The sequence below is a fragment of the Ictalurus furcatus genome, chromosome 2 (assembly GCF_023375685.1).
Source record: "Ictalurus furcatus strain D&B chromosome 2, Billie_1.0, whole genome shotgun sequence".
Taxonomy (NCBI): Eukaryota; Metazoa; Chordata; class Actinopteri; order Siluriformes; family Ictaluridae; genus Ictalurus; species Ictalurus furcatus.
Genome location: NC_071256.1, coordinates 24,378,552 through 24,392,971, shown reverse-complemented (window position 1 = coordinate 24,392,971; position 14,420 = coordinate 24,378,552). Strand labels below are relative to the sequence as shown.

The 14,420-nt window shown below is 40.5% G+C and overlaps 1 protein-coding gene across 2 annotated transcripts; it reads left to right on the top strand.

Moving 5' to 3' along the window:
- The first annotated feature begins 1,236 nt into the window (after positions 1-1,236).
- Positions 1,237-14,358, top strand: cdr2l (cerebellar degeneration-related protein 2-like). Of its 2 annotated transcripts, XM_053654328.1 has the most exons (6): positions 1,237-1,668; positions 1,776-1,900; positions 10,103-10,215; positions 11,442-11,590; positions 12,554-12,718; positions 12,956-14,358. In XM_053654328.1, the coding sequence occupies exons 2-6, from the start codon at positions 1,822-1,824 to the stop codon at positions 13,833-13,835; spliced, it is 1,386 nt and encodes a 461-aa protein (XP_053510303.1). In that variant the 5' UTR covers positions 1,237-1,668; positions 1,776-1,821; the 3' UTR covers positions 13,836-14,358. The 2 variants fall into 2 exon arrangements, with proteins under 2 accessions (XP_053510303.1, XP_053466079.1); XM_053610104.1 differs by lacking the exon at positions 1,237-1,668 and having other exon boundaries at positions 1,715-1,900.
- The last annotated feature ends 62 nt before the right edge of the window (positions 14,359-14,420 follow it).

Genomic DNA, 14,420 nt, shown 5'->3' with positions numbered 1-14,420 from the left:
AACCAGGGTTCTGATGTTGATATGTATTTTTGTTTCAGTATAAAAACAAACAAACAAACAAACAAATAAACAAACAGACACAGACAAACAAACAAATAAATCAATAGGCCTACATAAATAAATTTACACTTTGACCTGCTTATGTACATTTTTTATTTACTTTAGTACTTATTTACTTATTTATACAGAACCACAGAAAATGATATTGTCCATAAATCTTTGGTCAGTTTGAGAACATGCTGCTGAGCTTTTACTCTGCACATCATAATAGATGGACAAAGACATTTCTCCACATAGAAGCCATGTTGCCTAATGACATAAACTTAATGCATTTATTTTAATGCAGATTTACCAAAACCACTCCTTGAACACTTTGCATTCCGGCACAATATTGGAAAAAATTTTCACATCCAATAAAAATAAACAGAACATTTTACACACTATCTATTCTTTCCGTCCTTTCTCTTAGTGCTATGAAGAATATAATGGAACTAGTGATCAAATTCCAGTAACACACGAAAGGACTCCCCAGTATACATTTTTGGGGGTCCTTTATGAGAGGTCCTTTAAAGTGCACTTATTATGGTTTATTATGATTTTTCAAATATTACCTTTCATGTAGTGTGTTATGTAGCTGTTTGTGAATGTAAAAAGACTGCAAAGTTTCAAAGCACATGCCGGAGTTATTGATTCCCAAAAGAAGGAACCTATTCTGAACAGCTGAAACGAGTTGTTAGTGATTCCAGACTTACTTCCTGTACTAATCTACGTAGGTTTGCAACAAAAAGCCCTGCCTCTGGTCTACATCACCTGCTCTTGAAACTCGTTATGGTAGTGGGCGTTTCCTTTTCGAAACCCCCTGACAGAGGTAGACCAATCACTACAGACTGGGATATCTGACCAATCACAGCAGAATATACTCTCTGAAAGGAGGAGTTTAGAACGAATCTTTTACAACGGATGATTGAACGAGTCGTTTGTGACACTGTGGGTAAAAAAAAGTAATGCTGCAATTTAAATTAAGAGCACATTAAAGTGTTTTTTGACCTTGGATGCATGTCAGTCTATTGTATGAGACCTTTAAAACAAAATTAGGCACGTTTCAAAACCATAATAGGTGCGCTTTAACGCTTATGGGGTGTCCGGGACAACCTCTCTCCAAATCCCACCTCATTTGGAACAGCAAAAAATAAACTGAAATCGCGCGTGCTTGAAAACGATCAATCTGGCAACACGTGCAGCAGCGAGGACCGGAGCCAGCCACCTCACCAGCTGCACGAGCCGAACTGGATGTCGGGAAGTCGACAAAGAGGACGGGGAGGTGATGTCGGCGATTAGCACGAGAGTGGGAGGGACTCTGTGTTTTGACAAAACTAGCTGCCATCTGCAAGAAATAGATTTCTTGCCAAAAACAGCAGCGATGTGTGCACTTTATTGAGGTGCAGCACTGTATGCCGTATTATTATTATTATTATTCGCTGCAGATAGAGGTGCAGCGGTGTGAACACATCAGTGATGTCAGAGCTGTCAGCTGCGGACAATTCGCCTGCTTTTGTCATTCATCGCTCTCTGACGCTCATGCAGAGCTGATCAGACTCTTTTTGTTCTGCCATCACTACCATCACCGCTTTGCATAATGTCCAAGCTTTAAACAGGTCCACGTTGCATGTAAATATATTTACATATATATATTTCTTTCTTTCTTTCTTTCTTTTTTTTTTTTTTTTTTTTTTTTTTTTTTTTAAGTCACCATCCTCCTGCTTCATCCTGATCAGTTCAGAAGAGGCTGGTGAACATCGTCTGCTGTGGGAGAAGTGCCTGATGCTCGGTGCTAGCAGGATGGAGGAGTTTGTGACCGAAGAGGACGAGCCATGGTATGACCAGAGAGACCTGGAGCAGGGTGAGTCCATGATGTAGCATCCAACATCTGCATTAGAGACTGAGTTTAGCAACAACAAGCATCCTTTCAATGAGAAATGAGAACAGTAAGATTATACAAAGGCTTTAATAATAATAATTAATGTCATCGGATTAGGAGATGATCTGTGAAGGTGGAAGATTGATCAAGCCCATCATTTAGATCATGAGATACATGATGAATACAGCGTGTAATGTTAATTTGACAATCTGTGAAAAATGATCAGTCGTATGTCCTCATCCCCAGCACCAGCTGGTCACTGGGTTACATCTCAGCTTGAGAATAAAGCGACGTGCAGGCCTTATAAACTAGTGTGCTCCAAAAACAATGTCAGAATTCCCATTTTGAAGATATTCGCATTCAAAATATACAGTCTCTCTCGACCACCAATACAGATCGACGGTTTCGACTACGACATTTTTGCACTTCAGAATGCAGTTCTGTCCAAGCAAATGCTCTCTAGAATCCGAAGTGTCCCACGTCTAACGTTATAAAAATCACCTCGAGTGAAGTTGCCGTCGTTGACCGAGAGAAATCATATCAGCAAGCATGGGTCGCCAATGTGTCTTTGGCTGTAAGTTGGTTATGAAGGAAATGGCTTGAATTCATTGAATTTCAATTTTTTAAATTGACATTTTTTGCCACGTACGGCAAAATGAATTACACGTGTTCCCTGATCTTAAATCTTTGAACATGTTTTCCGAGTTTCACTTGTGACATGGGCTTATTTTCTTTGTTGTTGAATTCTCGGATCTGATTGGTCAGACTGTGGAAGGAGTCTCCTATATCAACGCTTTGTAACAGTAAGTTTTTCTCCACAGGAAAGTCTTCAGGACTGTGCACTTTGTGCTTTCTTGTCTCCCGGTAACATGACAAAATGCATTTTTTTCCCCGTCTCATTAACTATTAAGGGAGAGGCTGTTAAGGGAACGGCTGTTTATAGTTTATGCTATAATGTAAGTGATCATTTTCTCGTGGACGTTCTACAACATTAAATATAACTATAAATTGTTAAATAGTATGACATTAACAAAATAAAAATGTTAATAGTCGTGGTACTGTATAAGTGGAATAAATGACGTCTGGGTTTGCCGTTTATAGGAAAATAATCCATTCCAGGGTGGTAACGACATCACAGCAGCCCATCTGTATTTTTTTTCCCCATAACAGCACTCCCTATTGTGATTTTTTTCCCTTACTTATTCATTCTTCATTCACACTGTCAGTTATTTTCATTTTTATCTACAGTATGTGCATCACTCTGTTCCTTCTTCTCCGTATCATAGCTCTGAATGTAGACCATTCATTTTCAGTCCTCTCTGCAGAGAGCAATGAATCCACAAATTCGTCCATGTGTTTGTGTAATAGTGCTTACGATGATGTTTTTGCCCTTTTCTGACCTCTGAGCAAGTCTTTTTTTGACATTATTTCTATTGTTGAGTAGAGAAATGTGCATTTGCAGGCATTTTCCAAGGTCTAGTTCAACACCATTTAATGACACGGTCAGTTCAGTTAATCTAACAGTGTGTTGCTGTGATTTAGGAACTTGAAACATGAAACTGATCTGTGGGATGTGAGAAGGAATGTGCAGGGAGGGGATTCTCACCATTTGTGGCGACGTGGAACTTGGATTTGCACACAGAGCTCAGAGTGGTTGTAAAGGAGTTGGGAGAGAACTCAAGTTGCTTTCAACAATGACAACATTTCAAGAACAATAAAACCCACCGTAATGCATTTGAATATTTTTACCTACGTTGTTTTGTCAAATGTGACCAAGCAGAGAAAAGTACATCAACGATTTAATTTTCTTTCTTTCAATTCTTCAATATTGATTGTTTTGATGTAACTACAGTGAACTCATGTCAGGAATAAAGACAGCATTTACAGGTCTGACATGTAAAAGTAAGAAGCTAGGGTTCCTGCATGTTGATGCCTGCTACATGATGAAACTGCACATTTTAGATGTTGAGTGGCGCCAGATCATATCAGTTCAGTTGTATTTGACTCCCACTGTGGCAAATGGCTTTGCAACAGCTGCATATACACACAAATGGTCTCCTGTTACGAGAACTCCTTATTGATCTTCCTCTGTAAACATTCAGTCGAGAGAATTGGTGGTCCTAGTGCCTACAGAGAAAAGCCAGGAAATTACAATAGATCAAAACCCATTGGTGCTAGATAGCAGGGATTTCTCTTAGGTAATAGCCTGAGACTCCCATCCCTGGCGCTGTAGTACACGTAAACTTATTATTTCCACCTGAGCCAACTAATCAGCAAATTGAGTCGACATGGGCATCTTAGTCTACATATTCAAGGAACACGCTAACATGTTCAGGGCAAGAGTATTCCAGGGTTAGACTGTCTGAGGATGATCTGAAACATGAGCCAGTTCTTAACCTCATACTGGAGTGATATTTATGCTGCATTCAACTAAAATTGGAAATGAGGAGTCTAAACTCGGAAATATGCAATTTTCAAGCTTGCCTCATTCAAGCGACAAAGTGAGGAAAAAGATGAAGTGTGTAGTTTGCTAGCAACAAGCTAGCCAGCGATCATGAGTTTGTGATGTATTTACTTTGTCTACACAGCAAGCTGTATGCTCAGCGTTATGCAAACAGTATTATAAACTCATTTAAAGTAGTGAAGTGATATTTTATTTACTGTTCACGGTGTGAACAGCCATGTTGACACGACATTATATGCTGTGGTTGAGGAAACCTTCCTGACCTTCCAAGTAGGAATTCCAAGTTTTATATGGTTCCAGCCCCCCCGGTGAAGTTTGGAAATTCTGAGTTATGAGCTTTAGTCGAACGCAGCATTATCCAGTGATCTGCTCAGACTGTGAAATATTGACAAAATATTATATTGCAATTATATTGCTACTTATTGTAATTGTGATAGCAAAAACACACTTGCGAGCCCATGTGCACTATGCCGGCAGTGAAATAATGCTTTCTCTACCCTATGTAGTGCAAATTGCAAGCCATTTGGTATAACATCCAGACTCTAATGTAACTTAAATGCGGCACTTTATCATTTACATGTCAAAAACACAAGTCTCTCGACATGTATCCCTCATGGTCAGTCTAATACAAAAATATCTTGTATAATACCCCCCAATTAAATGCTTAATTGTTTATTAAAGAAAGCATAAAGGTATAATTTGGGGATCTGAAGTTGTCATTACAACGAAGAGAGTCGTTGTTTCACAGCTATGAGGGTAATGGGTATGATTCTTAAGGCTTTCCTTCCCCAAGCTGCATTTGGGATTCTTTCAGTGAAAATAAAGTTCACAAGGGATGTGAGAAGCCAAAATAACCCCCATAAGTTCACAGGCTTTCATACTCTCTGCAGTTTGGTTACAACTACAATTATGAATGCTCCAGTCACACGCTTTAATGTGTACAATGTTTGTCCATGGAGTTTGACAAACATGCATGTGCATGACAGGATAAGAAAGGTCTGTGCACAGCATTTGTAGTAGATCATTTTCTCTTCGCAATTACACCATATCGAAGCCACACAAACATCTTTTTTCCACAAGAAGTTTACCATAGCCTGTAGGCCTGAAAGAAAACAGTCTGCTGTTTATATATACAAGTCCATCTCAAAAAATTAGAATATCGTGGAAAAGTTTTTTTCCATAATTTAATTAAAAAAGTGGAACTTTCATATATTCTCGATTCATTACACATAAAGTGAAATATTCCAAGACTTTTGTTGTTTTAATCTCGATGATTACAGCTCATGGAAATCAAAAATCCAGTATCAAAATATTTTAATAAAGAATTTAGCATACAGAAATGTCAACCTGAGAATCAGCTAATTAACTCAAAACACCTGCAAAGGTTTCCTGAGCCTTTAATCTCTCAGTCTGGTTCAGGACACACAACCACAATCATGTGAAAGATGAAAGTAAATTTTGCATTTCATTTGGAAATCAAGGTCACAGAGTCTGGAGGAAGAGTGGAGTCACAGAATCCAAGTTGCATGAAGTTCAGCGTGAAGTTTCCACAGTCAGTGATGATTTGGGGTACCATGTCATCTGCTGGTGTTGGTCCACTGTGTTTTCTCAGGTCAAATGCAGCGTCTACCAGGAGATTTTAGAGAACTTCATGCTTCCAACTGCTGAAAGCTTTATGGAGACATTGATTTCCTTTTCCAACAGGACTTGGCACCTGCCCACAGTGCCAAAACTACTAGTAACTGGTTTGTTAACCATGGTATTTCTGTGATTGGCCAGCCAATTTGCCTGACCTGAAACCCAGAGAATCTATGAGACACCAGACCCAACAATACAGACAAGCTGAAGGCCGCTATCAAAGCAACCTATGCTTCCATAACCTGTGTGATAAAAGCTGTTACAAAAATACCTCTTGGTGTTTTTTCATATGCATAGCTGATTACAGTTCATCACTTTAATACATTTAATACATACATCTATTAACACATCATCACTGCATACCAGAAATATTTTGAATTGCAGTAGCAAATATACTTAAAAGTAAAATTGTATTTAATTGAAAATGAAATATTACTTGTTAAAGAGGAGGATGAGTATTGAGGAACATGCCTGTAAACACCAACAAATATTCAAAGCCTATAAATTGCTGTTCGGGTCAGCTATACAGGACACTTAACACACAAAGACACATTTGCATATTGTAATGTCACTACTGCAAAGCTTTTCTGACATTTGTTCATGGGAGGAAAGAGAGATAGAAAGTGGATTATGTAGTTGCCATGGCGTAGCCTCCATCTTCTCCCACTTTCTCTCTGGCTGCACTATATTTGATTAACTGTTATTAAGCCTGGGATGATGACATAGATGTTGAGGGGGAAGTGTTCTAGCTCCGTTTCTAACCGGCAGACACTCTAACAGCCCACTCACTAAGAGCTCAAGAACATGAGATAACTGAAGATTAAATATATGAGCTTATACAGTATGATGTATATTCTTGTATTCTTTTCAGTTTTTTATACATCCTTGTTTTTAGAAAAAAGACCAAGCTCAAAGTACATTTCCTATTAGATGTTTTACAATGGAGTCTTTAATATAGGTTAATGAATTGGACTGTGGGGGGTGCTTCTGGGGTTTCCGCTGGGTACTCTTGTTTTCTACCCCAGGCCAAAGACGTGCTGTTGGCTGATTGGCATCTCCAAATTTTCGGTAGTGTGTGTGCAATTGTGCACTGTGATGGGTTGGCACCCCATCCAGGGTGTCCCCTTCCTTGTTCCCCAGGTTTCCTGGGATATGCTCCAGGCTCCCCCACAACCCTGTGTAGGATAAGTGGTATGGAAAATGGATGGATGGATGGAATTGGACTGTATGAGGAACTCCTTAGTATTATAAGGTTCTATCTCCCATTTATTCATAATTCAGACAGCCCTTACTTATACTAAGTTTATGTCTGTTAGGCTATAGCTAAAATATTCTCAACTTGTAGAGTGCATAAGCATTCAATACGCATTTACTGTAAATCATGTCTAAATGTGACATCAGCTATATGGACGTAACTGAAAAATGAGGAAGGATATTTTTAATTTTTTTTTTTGGCAAAACAGTTTGTCAAAGCATTGTTTTAATAATATTTGAATATTCAGACTTCCACCTACAAACATGTCAAACGATTTTTATGGTGCAAAATGGTAAACACTGTGCTAGGCAGAATATTAAACCCATTACAGCTGGTACGCATCATAACATTCCACTTTACAATGTATTTGATTTCACAATATCCTCGTGAGGTGGTGAGTTAACTTGCGGCTTGTTTAACAAGCTAACTGTCTCCTTAACATACAGCTACACAGCGCTCGTTCTCACTCTGTATTTTAAGCATTGCAGCTGTAATTAAAGTTTAATGAAATGCAGATATGACCTTGCTTACCTTTCAAAGCTCGGCCACTGAGACAACACGCTGTATGAGAAGTAGTAAGAAAAATTGTTATTTTCATAGCGATGATACTGAACGGCAGTGTGATAGCAGTGACACAGTAGAACCCAGTGAGTTTAACACATGCAGTGTTGTTATTCATTGTAATTCTAACGTCCTACTAGTGTCCAGTGTTTGAGTTATAACTCACATAAAACTCATATATCACTTTTGTTTGTATGTAACATGACAGGCCTACTGCATTGATAAATTGTCCTAATGCCATTTAAAAGCAAATTTCTATGTAGGAGATGCCCTACACAGATGAATAAAAACTTCTTAGGCAACTCATTCAGGTCTCCTTCTTCACATGATGACTTGAATAAATGTTCTATGAGAGCCTACATCCTGAGGCCAGTGATGTGTTGGTGCTCCTGTCAGATATCCGCTAAAATACGGATATGGAAACTCTTGAATGTGTCCAAGTCAAATGTATTTTTTTAAAGATATGTACACTCTTGGGTGGCATAGTGGTGTTGGTGCCTCACAGCTCCAGGGTGCAGAGTTTATACTGGAACTTTTGCATGTACTGTAGGTGCACTGGTTTCCCAATAAACCTGTATGTAGGTAAATCTGACTTGGTAGTTGGATTGGCTATTCTAAACAATCCCTAGATGTGGTAGGATAGGCTCTAGGTCCACCACAACTTTGACCAGAATAATGCGTTTACTGAAGAGGAATAAATGAATAAAGAGTGTGGCCTCCTCCGTGTGTTTTTGCGGATAACTGACTGGAAGAATTGTTTCTTACAACGCTGAGAACTCTTGAACTCTCGTCACTGTTTCCTAGCCTCTAGCTGTTTGTCATGTGATATTGATAGTTTAGCGGTGTTGATGGTATTTTTTCTCTCTCACTGCTGTCTCTCTCTAAAACTCTTCCATCCCTCTCACTCTGTCTCAGCAGTTTGCCTATATCTTTATGCCTTTGTGTGGAAATGACCGAACAAAAGAGCTGTGTCTTCACTGATAAGATGGGGGAAGGGAGAAGGCCTTTCCTTCCTTGTGTGTGCAGTGAATTGTCTCCTTGGTAAAACCTACCCTGCTTGGTCTCCAGCCTGGAGACCTCTGGGAACTGTTCACAAACAGCAGTTACAGTGTGTCCCCATTCTCATGTATGATTTATACGTGGATATGTTACTTTATTTTAGCATGTTACCATGTGTGCAGCATTGCTGCCACCAATGGTTTCATGATTCATTGCTGCATTCATACCTCTGAAATGGAGGTCAATGTTTCTGACCATGTTAATTATTCCCTATACAGTATATATTTATCTTCTTCACAGTCCCTGTGGATGCTAGAAAGCCAGGAACAGTGAGGAACTGCTGTAGCTTTATATTAGATGGTCTGCAGTGACAGAGAAAGAAATTTGATTTGCAAAAAAACATAAAAAAACAAACAGCTAGAGAGCAGCAGATAATGGTATAAATACAATGCTATTGATGTATAGCATGGTATAATTAAATACCGCTTTCATTTTTCAAGGACGGTATTTCTTGGTATTCTTTGGTTCCCTGATACTCAAATAACAAAAGCAAATAGAACTTCACATTTGTTCGTCTTTGGAATATAATTTCCTGGATTTAAAGGACATTATAAATGTGGACAACCCAAAATGAAACTTCCATCTACCCATTTTCGTAACTCGGGGCACGAAGAGAGGGACACCGTGGACGGGGTGCCAACTCATCGCAAGGCACAATCGCACACACGTTCACAGACCCATTCACACACTACAGACAATTTCGAAATGCCAATCAGCCTACAGTGCATGATTTGGACTGGGGGAGGAAGCCGGAGTACCCAGAGGAAACCCCTGAAGCATCACATGCATTGTGACTCTCATGGTCCCTGGCAGTTAGCAGGGGTGACATCCACACAAGTCAAGGGATGAGGTGTTCGATAGGTTGTGTCCTCACTGTACTGGTATAATGGTATGGACAAAATTCTTACCGTAAGAATTACAATTAGTGTATCAGATCCACCGTCCCTCCATAATCCCCCCTTTTTTTTTTACATTCTACATGTTCATCTGCAAATGTTGGAAAAAAATATATTACACTGACAACAAGAAAATACAAAAATCTACTGTGGTCAACAGTGTGTCAAGCTAGTAAGGCCTACTAGTAAGCAAGATCATTTAAACTCTCATTGAGCTTCACATTTGATAGTTTCCTGCTCTATTGCAGCTGCCCCTTTCCTTTATGTTTATGGTTCCCTTGTGTTGTCTCTCTTTGTTTGCTCACTCTCAGATCTGCACTTGGCAGCAGAGCTAGGGAAGACCCTTCTGGAACGCAATAAGGAGCTGGAGGACTCGCTGCAACAGATGTACATCACCAATGAGGAGCAGGTGCAGGAGATTGAGGTACAGCCCCCATCTATTTGATGGGAAGATGTGTCACATTGTGTGTGTAAGACAGCATGTACATGGACTTGGCCACAAAATGTCCGCAGACTTTGAGAGGATTTCTCCCAACAGTGACCATTGTTGACTCTTGGCATGAGGCCAGCAGTGAGAAGCGTAAGCTTTGCTGGTAAATAAGATTATTTTGGGAGAGTGTGGGTGTTTGTCGGAGCCTGCTGCTTGGCTGTCACGTTGCCAGTCTCTGCTGTACACAGACGATTACAGAGAAGAAAACAATCAAGTGTACTGTTTTTTTTTTTTTTTTTTAAGGATGAATTTAGTCAGTTGTTCACACTTTATGCAGTATTTTACAGTGATATGCATAGTCCCATCACCCTCTGTACTGTATATGTGTACTCTACTCCCCCAGTCAGTCATGCAGCAGCATTGCAGATCTGCCAAACTTTGCGCATTTTGTGTAGTAGCTCTGCACTTTAACACGGGCATATGCTTATACAAGTATCAGTAAAATATATCAATATTATTCTCCCAATAAAAAAGGCAGATTAGCCAGTTGACATACAAATCTTGAATAAGTGAAAATTGTGTAAATGTTTTGAGCTTTCTGATTAACACCTGACACTCCTGGAAGCCACGCCCCCTTCTTGTAATAACTGCATCAAGCTGGCAACCCACTGACCTGAACGGATTCCGCAAGCTGAAATTCTGATCTATCATATCATATTCATCTTTTGATCTCAAACCCAAATGTCTTCAGTGTATAGCAAAAACAAAAGAATTGGCTTTGCTGTTCCAATACTTTAGGAGGGGATGGTATATAGTTAATATTAGTAAACTGTATTTATTAGGGAAGTACCAAAAGCTTGGCCACTGGAAAAAGAGGGGGGAAATAAGACCTACACTGAAGTGTCAAATCGAACATGGTACAAAATATTTTACAAAATATATGTTTGTTGTATTCTTAGCTCTCCAGCTCTAGACAAGACTACTGATTTATTTCTCTTCAGGGTTGGCAGGTTTGCCATTGTGAGAGTTTGTAACGGAACCACATACACTACCACTACATACCTCTTTGGTAGTGTGCTGGTTTCTTTCTACTGTAGGACATAATACAGGGGAAAATTGTGTGTATGTGTAATAGATATAGATATTTCTGTTTCTCTTTCTTGCACAGGCAGAAGGCATTGGTTAAGCAGAGTGTTCTATCATATGTATTTTCCCTCCAGTACTTGTCCAAGCAAGTGGAGATGCTACGGGAGATGAATGAGCAGCATGCAAAAGTCTATGAGCAACTGGACGTGACCGCTCGAGAGCTTGAGATCACCAATGAGAAGCTGGTGTTGGAAAGCAAGACTTCACACCAGAAAATAGACAGGTGAGTACATAACATACAAATTCATCACCTCATACAATTTCATAACCATATCCCGACCCTCATATATTAATTACATTGCTAGAGGCTTATCCTGCTACTTTAACAGCATCCATTTTCTCCTCAGAGCGCTACTCCTGGTTAGATTAATGTTTTTTTGTTTTTTTTTTGCAGTTGCTAGTATACAGTTTGGGACGTAGCCTTTCAACTGTCAGCTCTCATCGAATAGGAATGACTTTCGGCTGCTCGTTGCATTGTATCGTGTCACTGCCATTGTGTAGAAGACACATTTTGTCACTACCACTGGTATTATACTACATGTGCCATTCTCAACAAAGCCTGGCATTTAATATATTAAAATTTAGCTTCAGAGCACATACGGAGCTGGCACTTATGGCATTCTTGTATACTCAATATCAAAGGCCAGGATCAAACTTCCGGCACCCATTTACCGTCTAAAGCACATGCTGCATTATTTAGCATGGCAGTTTACACTTGGCTATGAACAGACAACATCCAACAGAACCCATTGCTGATACGGGACATGCAGGTTAATACAGACATTGACAGATGAATCAAATGAATATTGTGTTTATAGTACATAGAATGGATTATTCGGTCATTTGATTGTAGCCAAACCCTATCCAACTGTTGACCATTTTTTTTTATTCCCCTGAGAATACATCAATGAGAATATATTCAAACGCTCTTATGCAGTTTCCATAGATATGTTCTTAAAATGGATTTTGTTGGCTTACCTAAATTAAAAAAAAAAAAAAAAAAAGAAATTCTGTTAAGTTTTGTAAATATACAGTGCTCTAGGTAGACAGATTTGACAGACTTGCTACTAGTTTACAATAAGGCTCCAAGTGTGCACATCTACTACATTAACCTACACATCCCTGAATAATCATTTAAAATGAGCAGTCAGTAGATGATAAATGGAGATAAAATATGGGCACACAGGTTGACGAGCACCATGGAGATGCTGCAGGGCCAGGTGGACACGCTGACTGCCCGAGTGGAGGAACTGCGCACACTTGAAGAGCTCAGGGTTCTCAGGGAGAAGAAAGAGAGACGAAAAACTGTGCACTCCTTCCCTTGCCTGAAGGAGCTCTGCACCGCACCCAGGTATTATGTCATCTCTGCTCTGATTAGATCTAATTTAATTTGCCAGACATTTAGTGGTCAGAAAAGTATAACCTATTTGGAAATTTTACCCTCTGCTCTTAAGGAAACACATTTTCAACACATGTTGGGCTTTACTGTAATAATTTGTACATAAAATTAAGTGTAGAACTTTGGAAAACTGTACTATAATATGGTCCTGTGGAGTTTTTGTACACATTACACTTGTTCCCTTTTCAGCTATGAGGATGGATTCAGGGTGTCTGACCCAGGTAGTGGTGACCTGCAAGAGCGGCCGGCAGATGATGAAAACGAGCATCTGCGTGCACTGGTTGCATCTCTCCGTGCAGCTGTATCAGCCGAACGTGGACGACGGGAGAATGCAGAGCGTGAGTGCACCGCTGTGCTGCAGGAGTTTGAGCGCTTGGAGCAGCGACTTCTGGGTGCCGAGGGTTGCCAACAGCGCGTCCATGAGCTGGAGGCAGAGCTGCAGGAGCTACAGCAGCTACGCAAGTCACGTGCCTGCTTACTGGTTGCGGAGGATGGCCTGGAGCAGACTCTGCTCAACAGTGCCCCAGAAACAGATACAGCAGAGGATGTTGCAGGTGCAACACAAGAGAGCTCTGGCGAACCCCCAGTACGCAAGAGCTGCAGTGACACAGCGCTGGACGTCATCTCAGCGGTAGATGCCTCTGGACGACGCAAGGGCAGCTACGCCCTTCATGCGAATGGTGTGCGCAAGCGTGGCATGTCTATCTTGCGTGAAGTGGATGAGCAGTACCATGCATTGCTCGAGAGGTATGAAGAGCTGCTGGGCAAGTGCCGGCGCCACGAAGAGAATCTGTGCCATGCTGAGGTGCAAACTTCACGGCCTGTCTCCAGAGACCCGTCCATGAAGGAGTGTCGTGTAGCAGAGGCCACAACACAGCCAGCCACGCCACCGCAACCACCCTCAACACCTGAAGCGATGGAGGGCATCAGCCGGCAGGTGGAAGCTGTGGACAAGCGGCTGAGCCAGAACACACCAGAGTACAAGGCCCTGTTCAAAGAGATCTTCTCACGCCTGCAGAAAACCAAGACCGACATCAATTCCACCAAAGGGAGGAAAAGTGGGAAATAGTTCTTGGCTTTTCTGCTCAGAGGAATGCATGGTAGGATCTACTGTTCTACCTCAATTAAGACCGCAGTCTTAATTGTTTAAGTGGCCAGATTCAGTAAGCTGGCATTTGAAAAGGCTTCATGCTAGTGCAGAGCTAATCGGTAGAGTAGAATATTGGGGCTTACACGCCGTGTTGGTGCACCTCAGCTGAGGCCGTGCATTGACAAAGCAGGTCATGTCTGATGGATCTTTCTTTGGTTGTTTGTGTTTTAAGAAAGATTTAAGATTGTTTCTCACTGTTGGTTTTCCTGGAACTTAACTCACTAGCAAGGTAGCTGTATTTAAAAAAAGAAAAGAAAAAAGGGGACACACCACTGCTTATTCTTCCTATTTCCATAACTGTATGCAACAACAAACTTATGTAATCATCTCTTTACAATATTAAAGACGCTTTGCTTATAAAGGTGGTTTGCACATTTATTACATTGAATGAATGGATGAATGAGTGAGTTGATAACAGGATGGTCCTTATGACTTCAACCAAAAATAAATGACAAAATGGTATGCCCACACCAATAAATGGGGGGGGGGGAGGCAAGAAATTAA

Excerpts from the sequence above, each read along its gene's own strand:
- cdr2l (XM_053654328.1), top strand. The coding sequence starts at position 1,822 with ATGCTCGGTGCTAGCAGGATGGAGGAGTTTGTGACCGAAGAGGACGAG. Across the intron at positions 10,216-11,441 it reads AGCAGGTGCAGGAGATTGAG|TACTTGTCCAAGCAAGTGGA; the intron begins GTACAGCCCCCA and ends TTTTCCCTCCAG. Across the intron at positions 12,719-12,955 it reads GAGCTCTGCACCGCACCCAG|CTATGAGGATGGATTCAGGG; the intron begins GTATTATGTCAT and ends TTCCCTTTTCAG.